At 43.7% G+C, this 18,542-nt stretch overlaps 1 protein-coding gene across 2 annotated transcripts in view; it reads right to left on the reverse strand.

The window, feature by feature from the left end:
- Positions 1–308: 308 nt before the first annotated feature.
- The window catches only part of UROC1 (urocanate hydratase 1), a 52,003-nt gene continuing 33,769 nt past the window's right edge, over positions 309–18,542 (reverse strand). For both annotated transcript variants that reach the window (XM_088450210.1, XM_088450209.1), the window contains 13 exons: positions 17,403–17,546; positions 14,918–15,006; positions 13,969–14,031; positions 12,872–13,051; positions 12,689–12,786; positions 12,055–12,127; positions 11,247–11,368; positions 8,328–8,398; positions 4,727–4,825; positions 2,834–2,933; positions 1,439–1,520; positions 1,229–1,328; positions 309–733 (listed from right to left, as the gene is read on the reverse strand). In XM_088450210.1, the coding sequence (XP_088306336.1) occupies positions 590–733; positions 1,229–1,328; positions 1,439–1,520; positions 2,834–2,933; positions 4,727–4,825; positions 8,328–8,398; positions 11,247–11,368; positions 12,055–12,127; positions 12,689–12,786; positions 12,872–13,051; positions 13,969–14,031; positions 14,918–15,006; positions 17,403–17,546 (1,365 nt within the window). In that variant the 3' untranslated portion in view covers positions 309–589. The remainder of the gene's footprint in view (positions 734–1,228; positions 1,329–1,438; positions 1,521–2,833; positions 2,934–4,726; positions 4,826–8,327; positions 8,399–11,246; positions 11,369–12,054; positions 12,128–12,688; positions 12,787–12,871; positions 13,052–13,968; positions 14,032–14,917; positions 15,007–17,402; positions 17,547–18,542) is intronic.

Genomic DNA, 18,542 nt, shown 5'->3' on the forward strand with positions numbered 1-18,542 from the left:
AGTTTAACACACAATACATGTGTAGGTCACTTTTTTTCCAGTCTCTATTGCAGTTTGTATTTTCTTCCCCAGACACCAGGGGGCACTAGTGCATGGTTTCAAAGTTTTGTCTTGTTGGAAAGTGCGAGTACCTAACTGCCGCCCACCATTGTCTTTTTTGTAAAGTGTACAGATGGGTGCAGTGCAGAGAGCTTGTCGGAGAACCCTGTGCTAGAACTTGTAGCCTGGGCTTTCTGTGGTCCTGCGTTCCTGTGCCACCACTAATTCAGACACCACACACACAAAATTAAATAAATGAGAGCCAGAATACATGAATAAACAAGTTATGTACGGTTTATTGCATTATAAGGTCCTGCAACACAGAAGGATTGGACGATTAATTTTCAATCATAAGAATGCAGCCCAAGGAACGCCATCAGGTTCTATAGCCTCCTGGATAGAAGAGGCAGAGGGGATACAAGGACAGATTGCACGACAAAACGAAAGGAGTCCCATTTACAAATGTCGCGAGATCTGTGTAACGCTCGGATAAGAGTTATTTTCCCCAGTCAATGGAGTCACAGGATTGAGGAGCGAGAGCGTGCAGGCATCACTTCTGACCAAGTGCCTCCTCCAGTACAGACTTGTCCTTGACAGTGTGAGGAAGGGTTACTCTCAGACTGCGATTTTCCTCCATTGTGCGGATGATTACATCGTATGCGTTCCGGTTGCCCGACCAACAGCGCCTGGCCACCTGCAGAAAACGACATATTGCACTAAATAACGAGGTTTTATCTTTTTGGGTCATTAGTCAAACAGATGGGTCCCCATCATGCTACTTACAGGGGTCAATATAAATCTGTGAAGCTGCCAGATACTTCTGGATGGTAAACTAAAGCAGACGGCCTTCCATAGGAAATATTTAAACCCCCTTTAACAGCCAACAGCATAATGACAGGGATCCTTGTAGTCAGATGACACTACAAGTCCTTTGGTATCTCAGTAAGGGTTACTTCCCTGCCACAGATCTGCCAATACTGTACCTTCTGCATAGAGAGCACTAATCGGATGACTCAAGATCCATAGGTTTAAAAGGGGCGAGCAGCCGAAAGAAATAAAAAAAAGAAAAAAAAAAAGAAGAAAACCATTCCATCCTACTGTGGAAGGAAAATAACCCATTACCGAGGCTCCACAAGGAAGTCTATGTCCCAAATAATAAGCGTGCTGTACATCAGACCCTTGGACCTACCCCATTGGAAACATCCCAGCTCAACATAGACTTAGCGTTTTGTTCCGCCTCCGAGGAGCCATCCAGAACCAGTCCAAAGCCTCCATTAATGACTTCACCCCTAGATGTAAGAACGCCAGAATCAGTATAGGCTCTAGCATTATATATTTATCATAGGATTGGGGTGTGTATTGGACCCCGCTCTGTTATCCAGCGGTACTGCTTACTTACCACCCAACACCACCACCGTTATGCAGCGCAACCCACGTCGCTCCTCGGAAAGAGTCTCCCACAAAGTTATGCACAGCCATATCTGAAGAACAGAATTAGATCAATACAAATATAGAATGTACTTATCCTAAACCAACAAAGTGAAGTGAAGGTAATGTCATAATAAATAAATATTATATATTTTTTTTATTATTATTTATTTATTTTATTATTTTTTTTATTATTATTATTATAACCCAGATGCTTATGTCAACTTTAAAGGTTCATGCCAGTGAAAATTCAGCTTGGGTGGACTATAACACCATTCTCCCAATTAATATGTACCATATAGAAGCTAGCTGTGGCATGGTCGACTCCCAAAGACATTGGGGCAGCGATTTCCAACTCCAGTCCCCTGAGAGCCCTAAGCAGTACAGGTTTACACAGAGGACTGGGAGTTGGGAAACCCTGCATGAAGATATTGCACATGCCACACCCCTAGCAGGTAGTCTTGACACTTGTGTGAAATATTCTACGCAAAACCCAATGTTTGCACTCTGGATGAAATGAGTCTATGGATTATTGGTGTTATGAGGAGAGTGTTATGTATGGCTATCCGATGCCTTTAATTATAAACCTATAATTGATAAAGGCCTATACCGTAGCCAAGAGGAAAATGGTCAAATACCAAACGCTACCACATTTATGTTTAAATTAGAAATACCTGCATCTGTCGCAAAGCTGAGAAGAAGTATGATCGTATCTGGGACAGTTGGCTTAATTCCAGTTATGCCCGTGCACTGCCTAGTGACCGACTGGTATATTATTACTGAGATAACGTGGTAGATTATTCTACTGGAGGAAATAAGCCAGTGATTCCCAACCTCGGTCCTCAAGGCACACTAACAGTCCTGGTTTTGGTGATATCCATGCTTACGCACAGATGGTTTAATCAAAATAACTGAGGTACTAATTAAGTTGCCTGTGCTCAAGTATGGCTATCCTTAAAACCTGGACTGTTAGTGTGCCTTGAGGACCGTGGTTGGGAACCCCTGAAATAAGCTGTGTGTTCAGTTGATAAAATAACTTTATTGGGAACTAGTTGGTTTTACACAGTTTTTGACGACATTATAATGTTTGTATAGTGTGGCAATTTTTTTATTATAATATTTTGGAATATGTTTACTGTTTTTGTATGTTAGCTAATATTTGATATAAAATTTCTATAGGAAATGGATCTAATACTGCAGTTTGTTGTAGCTTCATGGCTTACAGTATATACCAAAAATTATTGTTATTTGACTATGTATCTATACATGTTTTTTTTTCCCCTCTTTCGTTTTATTTGTTTATATGTTAATGTATTTTTTTTTTATAAAATCAATAAAAAATGACTCAAAAAAAAATTAGAATTACCTGCGCAGAGGGCGGAGCCATCATATATATTGGAAGTCTCTCTATAAGGACTATCTGTCCCACTCACATCATGATGATCCCGACTAATTACCACAGGAGCCTAAAGAAGAAACAAAAAGTATTTATGAAAATAAAAAAAGCTCAATTTCTAGCTTGAAAACCAGTCTAATATTTTTAACTTTAAAATTCACTTGGCTTTGATTAGGATTTAAGATTACTGTAAAATAGTAGCTCTGTGGTAAGGTCCCTCTGTCACCTTGAGCGTCATATCTTCTGTGTGTATTGCCCTCCACCTCCCCCCATTCCAGGGGTTCTCAAACAAGGCACCTTAACAGGCCAGGATTTAAGGCTATCCATGGTTAAGAACAGGTGGTTAAATCGAAATGACTGAGGTACTGTACTAATTCATTCACTTGGATATCCTTAAAACCTAGTCAGTTACCCCCTAGTGTTCACCCCAGATTTCATAACAAGCTCACCTATACACCCTAGTAACACCTGTACATTTAGATAGCGTTATCGTTCATGCGGGAACATGCATCGTTGGTCGTTCACTGAATAAAAATGATCGATATGAACGATATAGTTATCGTTCATATCGTAACGATATATCTGTCCGTGTGTACGCACCTTAACACAGATATTAATCATCACAGTGAAAAGAGGATGCAGCACAGTCTGTCTTCTCTGCCACGAGCACTAGTTGACATATGAACTGAAGTATCGGAACAATCCAGGCATTGTAGCCTCCTTATATACCATAGGCAAACGCAGGGGGGGTTTCAGTCTGCCTGGAAATCCCCCTCCCCAGCACACACCATGACCACAATAAAAATAGTAATATAATACAATGTTACTAGTGCTGCATGTTCTTCTCAGTATCACAAATGAAATGTTTAGCAACACCTGTGGATCTCTGTGTCAGCCAGTAATAAATACACCTGTGCACCAACTAGGAGATGTGGAAAACATGCACTGTTAGGGGTGCACTGCTATAGTCTATCAATAGGGTTAATTATTAATACTGTATAATAATACACTATCCAGTACATAAGGAGACCAATATGTACATATATGTCCAGGGCAGTGCTAGGTTCTCCTGCTGTTACCCCAGACTACTGCACTCAGAAAGGATGGACCTACTGCCGTATATAATGGCTTCCTGTGATCGCTGGTCCTATATATGCTGGAATTATGCAAAACAATATACTTTGTATGATGCATATTAAAGCAGGATAAGTGCCAATTATTTCCTCTTCGTGGACTGGCCACACTCACTCTAACATCAAGCATTTGGAAACCCCCCTCTAAAAGTCCTGCGTTTGCCCCTGTATACAGAATGTGGAAGGGAACACCACCAGACAGTTCCTGACAAATCAGAGGTCGCTTCCATTACACACCTCCGATCAGATAGGTCAGGTAACTGTGGGGCCCAGAGGAAAAGAATCAACTATAAAAAGGAGAGAGAGTGTGGGTTTGCTTGTTCTGACCGGTACTAGCTGGTGTGACAGGACCGTGCAGGAGGGAATCAATATTAGGGTTGTGCTGGTGTCACAAGAAGTGAACAACATCATTAGCAGTCTTCACCCAGGAGTCTCGGCAAGCTGAGCCTCTGCCACCTCTACAGTCCTACGGGGAGATGTATCAAGCCTTAGAGAGAGATAAAGTGGGAAAGTTACCCAAAGCAATGCCTGGGGCTGCTGCAGTAAATCATGGGGAACACTTCAGAGACTGCAGGTGGAGAACCCAAAATGGCTACCTTGCCCAAATCTCCCTTTCATTTCCAGTTTAGATCTAGCGGCCGTTCTCAGGGTGGACAACCCCTTTAAAACAGATTAGTAAAAATTTTACGGACTGCTAGATCCAGAAGCATACTCCCAGCTTACGCCTCACCTTAACTTGCCCAGTAGCCACAGCGCTATTTATGGCTACAGCGATGGCCACTCTCCCTTTCTGGTCCGAGTATAGAATTCTTGCTTGAGAGCCGACAACCTGAGAAAGTAAATAGGTCTCGTGAGGTCCAGAGGTTTTGCTACACAATGTTTTGAAGAGCGGCCTGGCAACCCATAGCCGTTCACATGAAGCTAGGTCTTCCCCTCCACCAAACAATACAACATGGGACGGCGCCCTCATTCTATACTAGACAAGTGGCCACTTACTGGGCACCAGTATTAAAGTTGCAGAGTAAATACAGCTTCTCCAAACAGATTGTAAAATAAAAATGGGGAGGAAATAATACATTAATAGAATTGGTGGATGCACAACGATATCAAGAGACACAGTAAGGAAGTGAGCAGAGAAAAAAGAAAGAAAAAAATACAAGTAGTAATATACAGAAAATGTAAAATAAATAGACTAGGACCCAGCGCTACTGTGTATATTATTTCTATATATACACTGACATGTACATTTAAAAGAATATCTAAAAGGAAAAAAGAAAAATAGTATATGTGTATATAAAAAAAAATAATTGAAAATTAAAAAAAGCCATAAATTAAAGTTATGACCACAAAAAGAAATAAGAAAAAAAAAAAAAACAATGTATAAAAATTGGATGCATCAAAACAAAATCATACCCAATATATACACATTGTATCATAAATAAAAAAAACACAATAGAAGACTTTAGTGGAGACAAATTAGCAGCATAATCTAATACTTATTATATTAAATGTTATTTTTGTTATGAAACAGTGATTAAAAGGAGTTGACACTTCTCTATAGATAGTTGTCACCAGAAAAAGTCTTGCATTGGTAAAAAATGTCTCTGACCTCCTTTTGTTTGAAACGGGGAGGTAGGAATGCAGAACCCTCCACAATATGAGTACAACAGCAAGGTGATAGTATTCGTTAGATAACGTACAGCAGATTGTTCCGTACAGCCAAGGCACCAACTCACCCGCTGGATACGCTGAGAGGCACTCTTCTCTCTGCCGCCACCTGTGTAGTGATGGACGGGGACGTCACAGCTGGAGTCCGCCTGGTTACTTGGCGTCTAACCTTGCCGTGTATGTAGGCGGATTACACCGGCCGGTTGTGACCGCTACAGGGGAATATATCCCGTGTGTGTAAAGGAAATTCTTGTAGCCAGGGTAGCTCCCGGCGTCCAGCTTTAGATAAAGATATATACAAGCCGGCGGAGGTGATATCGTGGAGAGTTTAAAGAGGTTTCCTTAAAGGAGGGCTGTAGTCCTCTGGTGCTGCCTCGTGGTGTAGTCACTTGGTCAGAGGTATATTGGGTATGGTAGGACTCAGAGGAGTAGCGTTGAACCATGGCGCCTGGAGAAAGTGCATGTCGTAGCACCCCACCCCCCCACCACTCCTCCCTGTTCTCAACTGTGCCAGTGGGGTATGGCCAGCCTGCGAGGGAATACTGAAGTGAAGAGAAAAACAGCAAACACTGTATGTATGACGCTGGGCGCTGAGGTCCCATTGGAGGAATAGGATGCTTTGGTGATACACTATCTGACATTAAGGGGTAGCTCCTTTGGTACGGCTTTATTCATGTATAGCACCTAGGATCTGACTTTTATCTCCTTTGAATCATTGTTATTAGTCAATAGAGCAGATTGTCAATTTTAAGTTAAATGATCAGAATATATAATACAGAGTACATGTGCTAGAGTGAGATTCCACAGGGTGCACAGCTTATTACTGCAATTACTGCCCCAAGAAGCTGTCACTGGAGTGGGGACACCTATGGGAAGCTCCATTCTCAGCTATGCTCTTACTTAGCAAATATACATAGCACCTACAGTATATTAATGTGAGTACTACTAATCATGTTCTGTCTACCACTATTATTTCAGGTCTTCTAATACAGCATTTTTTTTAAAGTCTTTTCAAATAACACTGTGTGGTCATGCCTAGGAACATCTCATTACTTTACATAGCAAAGCAGTGACTTTTTTTTTTTTAACTCATACCTGCCAATAAGAAAAGGAGAGGAGAGGGGTGGTGACAGAAGCCAATAAGAAAGGAGAGGGGAGGGGCAAAAAGTTGATCAGAGAGGGGTGGTGACAGAAGCCAATAAGAAAAGGAGAGGAGAGGGGTGGTGACAGAAGCCAATAAGAAAGGAGAGGGGAGGGGCAAAGAGTTGATCAGAGAGGGGTGGTGACAGCAGCCACTAAGAAAAGGAGAGGAGAGGGGTGGTGACAGAAGCCAATAAGAAAGGAGAGGGGAGGGGCAAAGAGTTGATCAGAGAGGAGTGGTGACAGCAGCCACTAAGAAAAGGAGAGGAGAGGGGTGGTGACAGAAGCCAATAAGAAAGGAGAGGGGAGGGGCAGAGAGTTGATCAGAGAGGAGTGGTGACAGAAGCCAACAAGAAAAGGAGAGGAGAGGGGAGGTGACAGAAGATGATCACAGAGGAGGGAGGGCCGGAGGGGAGGTGACAGAAGATGATCACAGAGGAGGGAGGGCCGGAGGGGAGGTGACAGAAGATGATCACAGAGGAGGGAGGGCCGGAGGGGAGGTGACAGAAGATGATCACAGAGGAGGGAGGGCCGGAGGGGAGGTGACAGAAGATGATCACAGAGGAGGGGGGCTGGAGGGGAGGCAATCTGGGCAGCTTGAGGGAGCGTGAAATGTAGAAACGGATCCGTAACTTATTTAGGATATAGAGCAAACAAATAAAACTAACAGATGACCATCATACTGTGCAGCGCCCCATGAATTCCGGAAACCTGAATGGCGCCCTCTGTCCATTTCCACACTCGGAGCTCATGCTCCACTGGAACCATCCTCGCTACACCCCTGGTAGGACTTCAGCGGGTGAGTTGGTGCCTTGGCTGTACGGAACAATCTGCTGTACATTATCTAACGAATACTATCACCTTGCTGTTGTACTCATATTGTGGAGGGTTCTGCATTCCTACCTCCCCATTTCAAACAAAAGGAGGTTGTAGCACTCCAGGTCAGAGACATTTTTTTTTACCAGTGCAAGACTTTTTTTGGTGACAACTATCTATAGAGAAGTATCAACTCCTTTTAATCACTGTTTCATAACAAAAAGAACATTTAATATAACAAGAAGTATTAGATCATGCTGCTATTTTGTCTCCACTAAGGTCTTTCTTCTACTGTGTTTTTTATTTATGATACAATGTGTATATATTGGGTATGATTGATTTGTTTTGATGCATCCAATTTTATACATTTATATATGGTTTTATTTCTTACATTTCTTTTTGTGCACTTTAATCGATTTATTGTTTGTTTTTTATAAAATTGATGGTTTTTTATATACACATAAACTCTCTCTTTTTTTCATGGTCCCTTATATATTCTTTTAAAATGTACATGTCAGTATACTGTATATAGAAATAAAAGACTAGGACCCAGCACTGCTGAATATATTTATTTTAGTTTTCTTGTAATTAAGGTGATAGCAGCCACCTGTCAACAGCTGCTGTCTTTGTTCTTTTATGTGCTCTGCGCTTGGGATAATCCTTTTAAGTACTTTTTTAAATTTATACAGAAAATGTAGAGACTGTACCATTTCATGTTTCCCAGCTTCCCGGATCCAACGAATGTTATCGCTGTACTGCTTCCTCACCGGATCACTGACTGGAGAGCAAGAAGATCAGTGTCAACCTAAAACCACACGTTGCCCACAGAATAAGTGGGCAATGAAAGTAGAATCACCCCCCTCCCTCCAAGAATATAGATGGACCAAACCTAAAATCTAAATAATAATCTATATAATAAGCGAGAAAGTGTGTCCGTTTGTCTGTCTTTTTGTCCTTTAAGCACAGCCTAGCTCCACCAAATCTGGCATGGTGGTGTAGTTTGACCAGGATTAGGTTTTTGCCTAGGTTTGAACTACATCAGAACCGCACACGGTCACACAATCGCTAAAAATGGGGACACTCTTAAATTACACAGGTTCCAGGGCTGGCTCCAGTGGAAATTGGCTGTGAGAATGCAATAAGAGTATAATTTTCACCTCAGTCTGAGCAAACTTGATGACTCATGCAAGTTCATAGTAAATCCAAAGCCTTTGTGTTTGCATGCAAGGCCGTAACCAGGGGCACAGAGGAGCCAGCCCAGGGGGAAAAGGTTTCAGTTTGATTGCTCCCACCCACAGGCAGAGGAAACTGCTGCGGCTGACAGGGAAATAGAGGGGGGGCCACCTCCAACAGGTCCGGGCCGGGGTCATTAGTACCAATCAGAGCTCTGACTGGCAGCTAATCAGGAGCGGCTACTGATTGGCTGCCAGTCCTCGAGCTACGATTGTCTCGCAACTGGCGGCGCTCTCTCTCCATGACTGCCTGCCAGTGCGCCAGCTGTAGTCAGCTGGCAGGCTGGCACCAAATCAACATGTCTGACACCTGGGGCCCCCTTGACGGCCCCGACTTGATTGGCCCACCTTATGTGCGTGACTGGGTGCAGGGGGAACGGTGGCCCATAGAAGCAGCTCGGGCACCGTAGCAGCCGCTTCCCTTGCATCCATGGTAGTTACGCCGTTGTTCGCAAGCATGTTAGCTAACAGTGGGGTCCTTTTCAGTATCAATGGAATGGGGGTTATAGACGAGGACAATGTAAACAAATAAAGGCTGCAGGCGTATTTCAGGGTCCAGCCTTCAACCCGGCAATAATGGGTATCCCACATAGTAGAATGTAAAATATATCATGCACACATGTCCAGGCGATCAACTACACAGGTAGCAAACTTTATACGGACATAAACATATCACATGCCATTCATTACAATGCAAATTCATTTATGCACATTGTCAAAACTGGGACTCAAAGCTAGCAACAATTAAGACAATCAATATATAGACATATATTAAGGGTGGACATGTCCAGAATTTAGACACAAAGGTATTTTAGCCTAACTAACCCCAAACCAACAACAACAACAAAAACATGTTGACATTCTGAATGTGTCAACATTTTAACCATGTCCACCTAAATGCATGCCTACATATTGATTGTCGACCTAATGACAGTCTTGACATTAACTGTCCACATTCTGATGTCGACCCTCAACCTTCTGAATGTCGGCAAGTCGACTGTCCACAAAACACACACAGTTTGTTTTTGGTATGTAACAGATATCTAGTCTCTCAAGTGCAGTCAAACATGGGCATAACCACCAGTGCAGGGGCGGTTACCGGGCCCGACAGATGGGGTCCATGAGTTTCTGGGACCCTGTAGCTGCCACTGTGCTACCAGGACCTTGATCCTCTCTGTGCCGTCTGCCAACAGCAGAAGCAGCTCCATGCTGTGTTACGGACAATACCGCAAAGCATCTGAACCCCACCATACAGAGCATGCCATCCAACATCTAACCATGGAGCTCACAAGTTTCCAGTAAGCCACTCAGCAGCGCAGTCTTGCACTTTATACCTGCTGACCATTTAAACCAGAGAAGCAAAGATTTACAGCAATAAAGGAAAACAGTTCATGCATCCATTTTTGAGAGTATGGAGAAAAAAAAAAAAAATTGGATGAACTGTAGTACAGTTGTAGTGTATTACTACTTTGTAGCAGGTTAACGCAAGCGCACTATATAACTAACTTCTTGCTGCCTCTATTCCCCTCCGCACATCATGTCACATGCAGCTCTGTCCTCACTAGCACATCACTCATCTCCTGATATACTCTGTGCTGCTGGGGGGACCCAGCTCCTTCCACTATATAACTCTCAGTCTGTGGCTTCCTGCTGCCTCCATTCCCCTCCGCACATCATGTCACTGCCCCTGTAACATGCAGCTCTGTCTGCAAGATCAGCACATTAATCCCCTAAAATAATCCAAATTGGCTACAGGTTGTTCTTTTCCTGCTCACTTCAGCACTGAAGACATCTGGGTGTACAGGAGATGAAGAGGGAATATAAAAAGTGTTCAGATCAGAGTTGAATACAACTTACTTCCACACTACAAATAAGTTTTGTAACAGTGAACCTCTCTCCTTAGATGGAGTCAGAGTACTTGTGTACTTTACAGACTCATTGCAGAGAGAACCCAATGAATGTTTTAAATGGTACTTGTGTACTTTACATACACAAGTACCGAAAGTTGTCCCCACCTGAAGAAAGTTGTCCGCTCGCCACGCTTCGGGCTCGGTGGCTAGCTACGCTCGCCACGAGGTTATATCCCCCCTCTATGCCCACTAGGATGGTAGGGATTGACGCTGGACACTGGGAATGACGCTGGACACTGGCTGGGGACGTCGTGAAGGGGATTTAGACATTACCATGAATAATAATAATAATAATATTAAGTGTAGGACACTTGGGTTCTCTCTGCAATGAGTCCGTAAAGTACACAAGTACCGGAGTCAGTGTAGTATGAACATGTTCTATGCCCCAAGCTTTTAATATGTTATTAGATTTATTTAAAAAATAAATAAAAAACCACGATAGATTTTACAATGAAGTTTATTTCTAGGGCTCCGTCTACTTTACCTCCTTGTGCGATAATATCCTCCAGAACATCCGCTGTAATACAATCAGTTGCAGCCAGGTCAGATGGATCTGCAGAGGTGCAAATCCAACGGAACGGCCCAAAACCCAGCGAGAAGATGTCTCTGGTAAAAAACACAGCACAAGTTAATTAGAGGATGTTTGAGATTCCTCACTGATTAATCCGAGCAGAGAAGCAGAGCTGTCCTTCCAGTGACCTGGGGGAGAACCGACACATACACAAACACGCCAATCTTGCTATTTAGCAGCCAAATAGCGAAGTTGTACATTGAGGTTTAACTCCTGCAGACACTTGCTGGCAATATCAGGAAGTTAGCCTTTAATATGACAGTTTAATGTTTTGTGACATCTCCAAGCAGTCCAATATATAAATATAGATGTGCACCACCAGAACTCTGACGCGTTTCGTACACAATGCTATTTGACAAGGCAATCACATACAGTATAACGCTATAGTGAATTTTCTTATAGTATAGATCCTCTGCTAGGGAGACTCCCAAGGAGGAGAAACTAAACTTACAAATCATTCATTTTAAAGGGAAGTTACCACTCTTATTTACGTCATTATGTTTATTTATTGTAGAACAGTGCCCATTTTAGCACTTAATACCTTTTAGGGTTCAATTGTTGCTCTTGAGTAGAATAAAATGTGTTTTCTAGGTTGTACTTTTTTATAAGAAGCGCTACTGTGGTGTTAATACTCATCATCATCATCATCGGCTGTTTCAATGACCTGGTCCCAACTGCTTTATTGTTATTTTGCATTAAATATATACATTTGTGGTCTCACCCCATGATATGCTGGACGTAGGATGGGTATCTGAACTCTGTGCCACGCTCTCCTTTTATCTCTACATCAGCACCTGCTCAGGATAAAAAAAAAAAAAAAAAAAAAAAAAAAAAAAAGAGTATAGATAATGTCACACAACATATAGATCTCTCACTCATCGCCTCAGTGCACCAACGGAGCTGACCAATATGGCCAAACAGCCGGCAACTGATGTGGTTTCCACCATTACATTGGTCATGAATGCTGGATTACTACATGTGTGCCCAGCTTAACTAGAAGAAGTGACCATTAGGACAACAGTGACCCCTAGAATGCAAATTCAAATTGCTGGGCTCCTAGATCAGACTATGGGTACATACGCCTGGGCATCTTGGCATTGGCCCATGGTACTCTGGAGAGTAAATACAGCACAGGGTAATACAACACGGTCATGCCAGCTTTCACATGTCATAAGAACGAACCTTACTTCACAAGACCATTGATAAAAGGTTTTTGTGCTCCTCTATGTTTCAAGACAGGGTCCAATTGTAGCACCTTTAGCAAGTCAGTGTTTCTCCGGTATCTTTAGACCATACAGAATTTCCCTCATCATTTCAACATCATACTCTGTATTCTCATCATACCATGTACTCACCAGCTCTCTGTGCCTCCAGCAGGAAGGCATTTCCGTAGTCCCAGAAAAACAAGCCCTTCTCCGACAGTCTGTTGATTGCAGAAATCTGTCGCCGTAAACTACAAGAAATAGGATGAAAGTGTTCTATCAATAGTTTGAATTGTACAATTAGCTTTCTGGTCATGAGAAAAGGACCCTGCTCACCTTTCATGCACATGTTGCCGGAATGTCTTCGGGTCACTGCTGAGTAGTTGGTTGGCCTCATGGAAGGACAGCTGCACCGGGTAATATCCGCCACTGAAGGGGTTGTGGCAAGAGGTTTGGTCAGATCCTAGGTCTACCAGCATCTCCCCAGTTTTATCGTACTCCTCCACCAGCCTCTCCCTACATGGCAAGAACCAGTATAAGCAGTGTGGAAATAACCCTAGCCCCAGCTGTGTAATTAACCCTCCCCCACAGTCCCCCCCTAGCTATATGCACTACAGTGCCACCATACCCCTGGACCAATACTTGTACACAGAACCCTCTTCCCACAGACCCCCAGCTATATTAAGTACAGTGCCACCATAACCCTCGACTACTAGCGGTACACAGAACCTTCCCCACAGTCCCCCCTAGCTATATGCACTACAGTGCCACCATAATCCTGGACCAACCCTTGTACACAGAACCCTCTTCCCACAGACCCCCAGCTATATGCACTACAGTGCCACCATAACCCTCGACTACCAGCGGTACACAGAACCTTCCCCACAGTCCCCCCTAGCTATATGCACTATAGTGCCACCATACCCCTCGACTACCAGCGGTGCACAGAACCCTCTTCCCACAAACCCTCCCAGCTATATGCACTACAGTGCCACCATAATCCTGGACCACCACCTGCACACAAAACCCTCCCACCCCCCAGCTATATGCACTTCCGTGCCAATGTCAAACTGGACTACCAAAAATAATATATTTTCATCTGTTTTGGTTGTTTGATCTCTTTTTGGCACAGTAAATATAATTTCCAGCTGATGCATTCTGGCAAATGCAACATCCCTAAATATTTTGTCTTTCGAGAAGAGAAACCAATAACCGCACTGGAGAACAGGAGTTCAGACCAGAACATGATTCATATCAGCTCCTGCAGTAAGTCTCATGTGAGTCCCAGCTCCACATAATGCCTAACAGACTCCTCGCTGGCAGTCAGAGCGGGGTGAGCTCACATGTTTATACTGAAAATCCACTGCAGATCCAAGGTCTAAATATTCTATTCCCCAATGTGTTCTGAGTCACATCGGAATAGGAGGACTTGCCAGAGGGCCACGATATTCCCATGGTATCCCAGGCTGAGAGTTTCTCTATCCTTCCGCGCTTTTCTGGAAGAGACACCAAGATCTCAGGATCAGATTTTTTAAAAAATTTTGCATGTTTAACAGAAATCAAAAGCCACAAGTGAAAGTTTATATAGAATTGTAATTTATCAGTAGTATATGAAGCTAATGCAGGACTTTTCTGCCAGTGTGACAATAGTGGGAGCCTTTCCATGCATAAAGTGAAACAGAAATTGACAAAAAAAAAAAGTCTGAGTGACGAAACCGGTAGGGGCGTGGTTTGGCAATTGAGATTGCGGTCGGAAGCAAGCTCCCGGAGAGATGCTTGGAGACGTACAGGTCAGCGGCCGGTGATTGCCTTGTTCCTTCGTTATATGCTGTATACACTTGCGGTGGTGTAAGACCGCCCTTTCTGGTACGCTTAATTGGTTATTGGGAAGATTGCAATAAAAACTGTTATACTTTTGAAGCACTATGTGGCGCCCCCTGTTTGGGGGGGGGGGGGGAAGAGAGAGAGAGAGAGAGAGAGACAGAGACAGAGACAGAGACAGAGAGACAGAGAGAGCGACACAACCCAATAAAAAGACACAACCCAATAAAAAGAGGCAGCACTCGGAAAATTTTCAAAAAGTAGAAATGTTCTGTAATCTACTTTTTGTAAATCTCCCGAGTGCCGCCTCTTTAATTAGATTGTGGATTGGGTACATTACACCCTAGGAGGGCACCAGAGTAAGCTACATTACATATTGGAGAGTACCAGGCTACATACATACAACATGTCGCCGCCCCCCCCCCCCCCCCCCCGATAACATAACAGGCAGTCTGGATTTACTTTTAGCAGCCTTTTCAGGAATAACCCTTTGCAGAACCCCAAATCCTTTATATGATAATAAACACGGAAAGTGTACAGGTTAGAAGCACAACTCCTTACCGTATCCGGTGTATGCACTCGTCCAAAGACTTGCCAATCTCCATCAGCCAGCCCTGCTTGTATCTCTTCAAAAGAGCATTCTCATCAACCTGGCGACACAGGAGATCAGGGGGGGGGGGGGGCGGGGTAGTTAGCGGGCGGCTTACAAAATGGGGATTCTATAATAAATAGCATAAACAGTCAAGAGTTGTATAAGATCTCACGCAACCATTTCTGCTCTTTCCCAAGGTGACCCAATGGCCAGCAAAGTGATGGGCAGGAATCCCTTTAAACCCTGATAGGCCTAACTCAGTATTAAGTGAAAGGGATCTGACCCATCATCACTGGCAATTAAATATATGGTACAAGTAGTTATGTAATCTACTGTACATTTCAGTGTGTGTGAGAAGAGTTTTCTCAACTCAGACTCTCAAATATCCCCTAACAGGTCATGTTTTCAGGATGTTGGTCTGTGTGTAAGCACGTGGAATAATTACTGAGCCAGCAAAATAGATGGACTCACCTGTGCATGATTAAAGAGATCCACAAAACATGACCTGTTGGGGGTACTCAATGGCTGGAGTGGAGAACCCCCTGCTGTTAAGGTATGCTAAAACTGTGACATACTGTATGCCGGGCCCTTTACTAGTATATAGGCAATGCCTAGAGTCTAATGCTAGTAAAAGCACTTCCTATGGTGTTCAAGCGTGTGTCTGAGTATACAGGGACCAGCAGCAGCTCCTGCCCTCTTACCTGAGGGGGCTGCCACTGCTGCTGGTCTGGCCGTGGCCGGCCACATCCCGGCACCTGCGCAATGAATCTGGCAGGCGCTGGGACCAGCACATGCACCTAACAGTAGGGCTGCCCGAAAGGCAGAGCAGCGGCTTCCACTGGAAGCCGCTCTCTGGCAATCACAGCCCGGACTGGCAGACCCAGGGAGAGGAGACATCTCCCCTTGGGTGCTGCCTGTCCTTTGCGTGACTGGCAGGTGGCGTTTCCAATAGGAAGCCACCTCCAGTCACAGGGAACCCAGAGCAGTCACGGACTGCAACCGGCTCGCTGAAGTAGCGGATTTTACAGGTGGGGGCTGCAAGGACACAACAATCCCGCATAGTGAGTCTGTAGGTACTACCATCGATTTCACCACCACAACCTGCATCATGCTAAGTGCAGAATCTACATCAGAGTAGGCGATTAAGCGTCCGCATTCGCAAATAGTTATGCGACACGCACACAGCACTCCCATAACACGCTTGCGCTACCAAGCCACAGAATGGCGCAACTAGAAGGGCTGCTTAACACACAGGGAGGCTACATGTTAACACATCTGTATATTATGTATTAAAAATAAAATAGCAAAACACACTACCCAGGCATTATATATGCGTATCGGCTCGGCACTCCCCATAACACCATACAACGTGCCTCTGTGCCCTCCTTAGTAGAAACAATAGTAAGCAAGTGAGGAGGCACTAGAGGACTTCATCCGTTTTAATGGCAATTTCAACCAACGTTTCAGGGCTCCAGCCCTTTTATATATGACCTTGATAAAAGGGCTGGAGCCCTGAAACGTTGGTTGAAACTGCCATTAAAACGGATGAAGTCCTCTAGTGCCTCCTCACTTGCTTACTATATTATTTATTATATTTATATATATATATATATATATATATATATATATATATATATATATATATATATTAAAAAAAAGAAACAGGATTATGATATAGCGGTCATTGGCCCTCATTCAGAGCCGCTCGTTAGCGGCCGTACGCTCGTTCCGAGCGATGTTTGCACATCTGCGCATGCGTACGGTTTTTAGTACGCATGCGCGAACCAGTCAGTGCGGGCGAAAATCGTTTGTACGCTATATAGCGAGTGCCTGCTATTTTGAGTGACAGAATGAGGCGTATGTGGGTGGTAACAGGGGAAGGTGCTTGAAAATGGGGAGTGGAGATCCGAACGCAGGCGTGCTTAAAGGTCAAAACGGGCGTTTTATGGGTGTGTATATTTAAAACAGCAGCGTCATTGACCACGTCACTGGGTTATTTTAGAGCCAGAACTGCTCGCAAATTTGTGGTAGCAAACACCAACCACAAGAATAGCGAGCAGTTCATATGCTGGTCGATGTACTCGATTAATCTAATAAATAGCGGACATGACGTATGGTGCAAGCGGCCAGGGGGCGTTTTTAACAAATAAACGAGCGTATGTTTTGCTCGCTCGTTCAGACTTAGAGGTGTGAACAGACTGCAATGTGCGTACGGATCATTTGAATAGCCACCCCTTGTTTTTAAACGAACGACCGCAAATAGCGAACGGCTCTGAATGAGGGCCATTGTCAGTGTGACATTGCACCAATTGACTTCTTGTAGGTTTAAAAAATAAATATATAAAATAAAGATTTGAGGAATACTGAGTGAGGCCAACATGCAAGCCCTTATTAGAATTATATTTCACTGTTAAGTCTCGCCAGCCTGAGTATGTAGGACATAGAGAGCCTTACCTCCGCAATGACCCCCACACAGCCCACGATTACAGCCGCCTTCGCTTGTGCCCCACTCATCCCTCCAAGACCGGAGGTCACAAACACCTTTCCAGCAAGATCCTCCAGCCCAAGGTATCTTCTTCCGGCATTTAATACCGTCAGCTGCAATACATGACCACAGTGATGAGGTGGCCATCCAAGGACCCATTTTTTTCTTCACTACTGAGGGACACAGTCAGAAATGGCATCTACAGCCGACAGGAGAACCATAGTGAAAACATTTCACCTCAGAACACATCATTTCTCCAATAACAGCAGCCTCTCCTCCTCCCACGACCGGCTCCAGGAGGTCTCCCCCGTGATGCACGGTATCCCCTGCAATGCCCTCCCTCGCTCTATCAGACATTCACCAGCCATCAAATGTGCCCTCAAAACTAATTTCAAGCATACCACGCCTCCTCCTAACTCTCCAGCTTCACCAACACCCAGGTCTGTCACCCTCTCCATTTAGGCATACGTCAATATCCCCTCTAAGCCCTTGCAGGCAGGGCCCTCACTCATTTTGTGGTCTCTGTGTAATTATGTAATCTGTGAATGATTTAGGTTTCTAAATTTACTGTAACCTTACCCATTACTATTCTATCTGATCCCCCATGCACTTGTATTTTCACTGTATGTTCTGTCCAGTTTGTATGGCATTGAGGAACCATTGTGGTATCAAATAAATAAGGGGAGGATTGGAACTCAGTAATCAGAATGGGAGGGATAGGATTGATTAATAAATATTGCCCCTATTGTCCTGACGAAGTCCAATCTAAATGATATAAGTTACGAAATGCGTTGAGGAAGTGGGGACCCCTGTCGTTTGATGTTGTGGTTCTCTCAGATAAGCTTACCTTCAACTTTCTTTATGTAATTATGCATTTTTAAGTGTGTGCTTTTCATTTGTGAATAAATTGTCTCTGGTAATACACTATGTTAGCATTTCTTTCTCCAGGCATATATCTACGATTGGGGAGTAAAAGAATTTAAGTATCATAGGATTCAGAAGTGAAATACAGAGACTTGGATGGTTATTTAAATATCAGTTGTTAAAGGAGCACTTTATGGTACGCATATTGAATATATATGGTGTGTGCCCTATTTGATAAACATATC

The sequence above is a fragment of the Taudactylus pleione genome, unplaced genomic scaffold (assembly GCF_031769625.1).
Source record: "Taudactylus pleione unplaced genomic scaffold, aTauple2 ptg000512l, whole genome shotgun sequence".
Taxonomy (NCBI): Eukaryota; Metazoa; Chordata; class Amphibia; order Anura; family Myobatrachidae; genus Taudactylus; species Taudactylus pleione.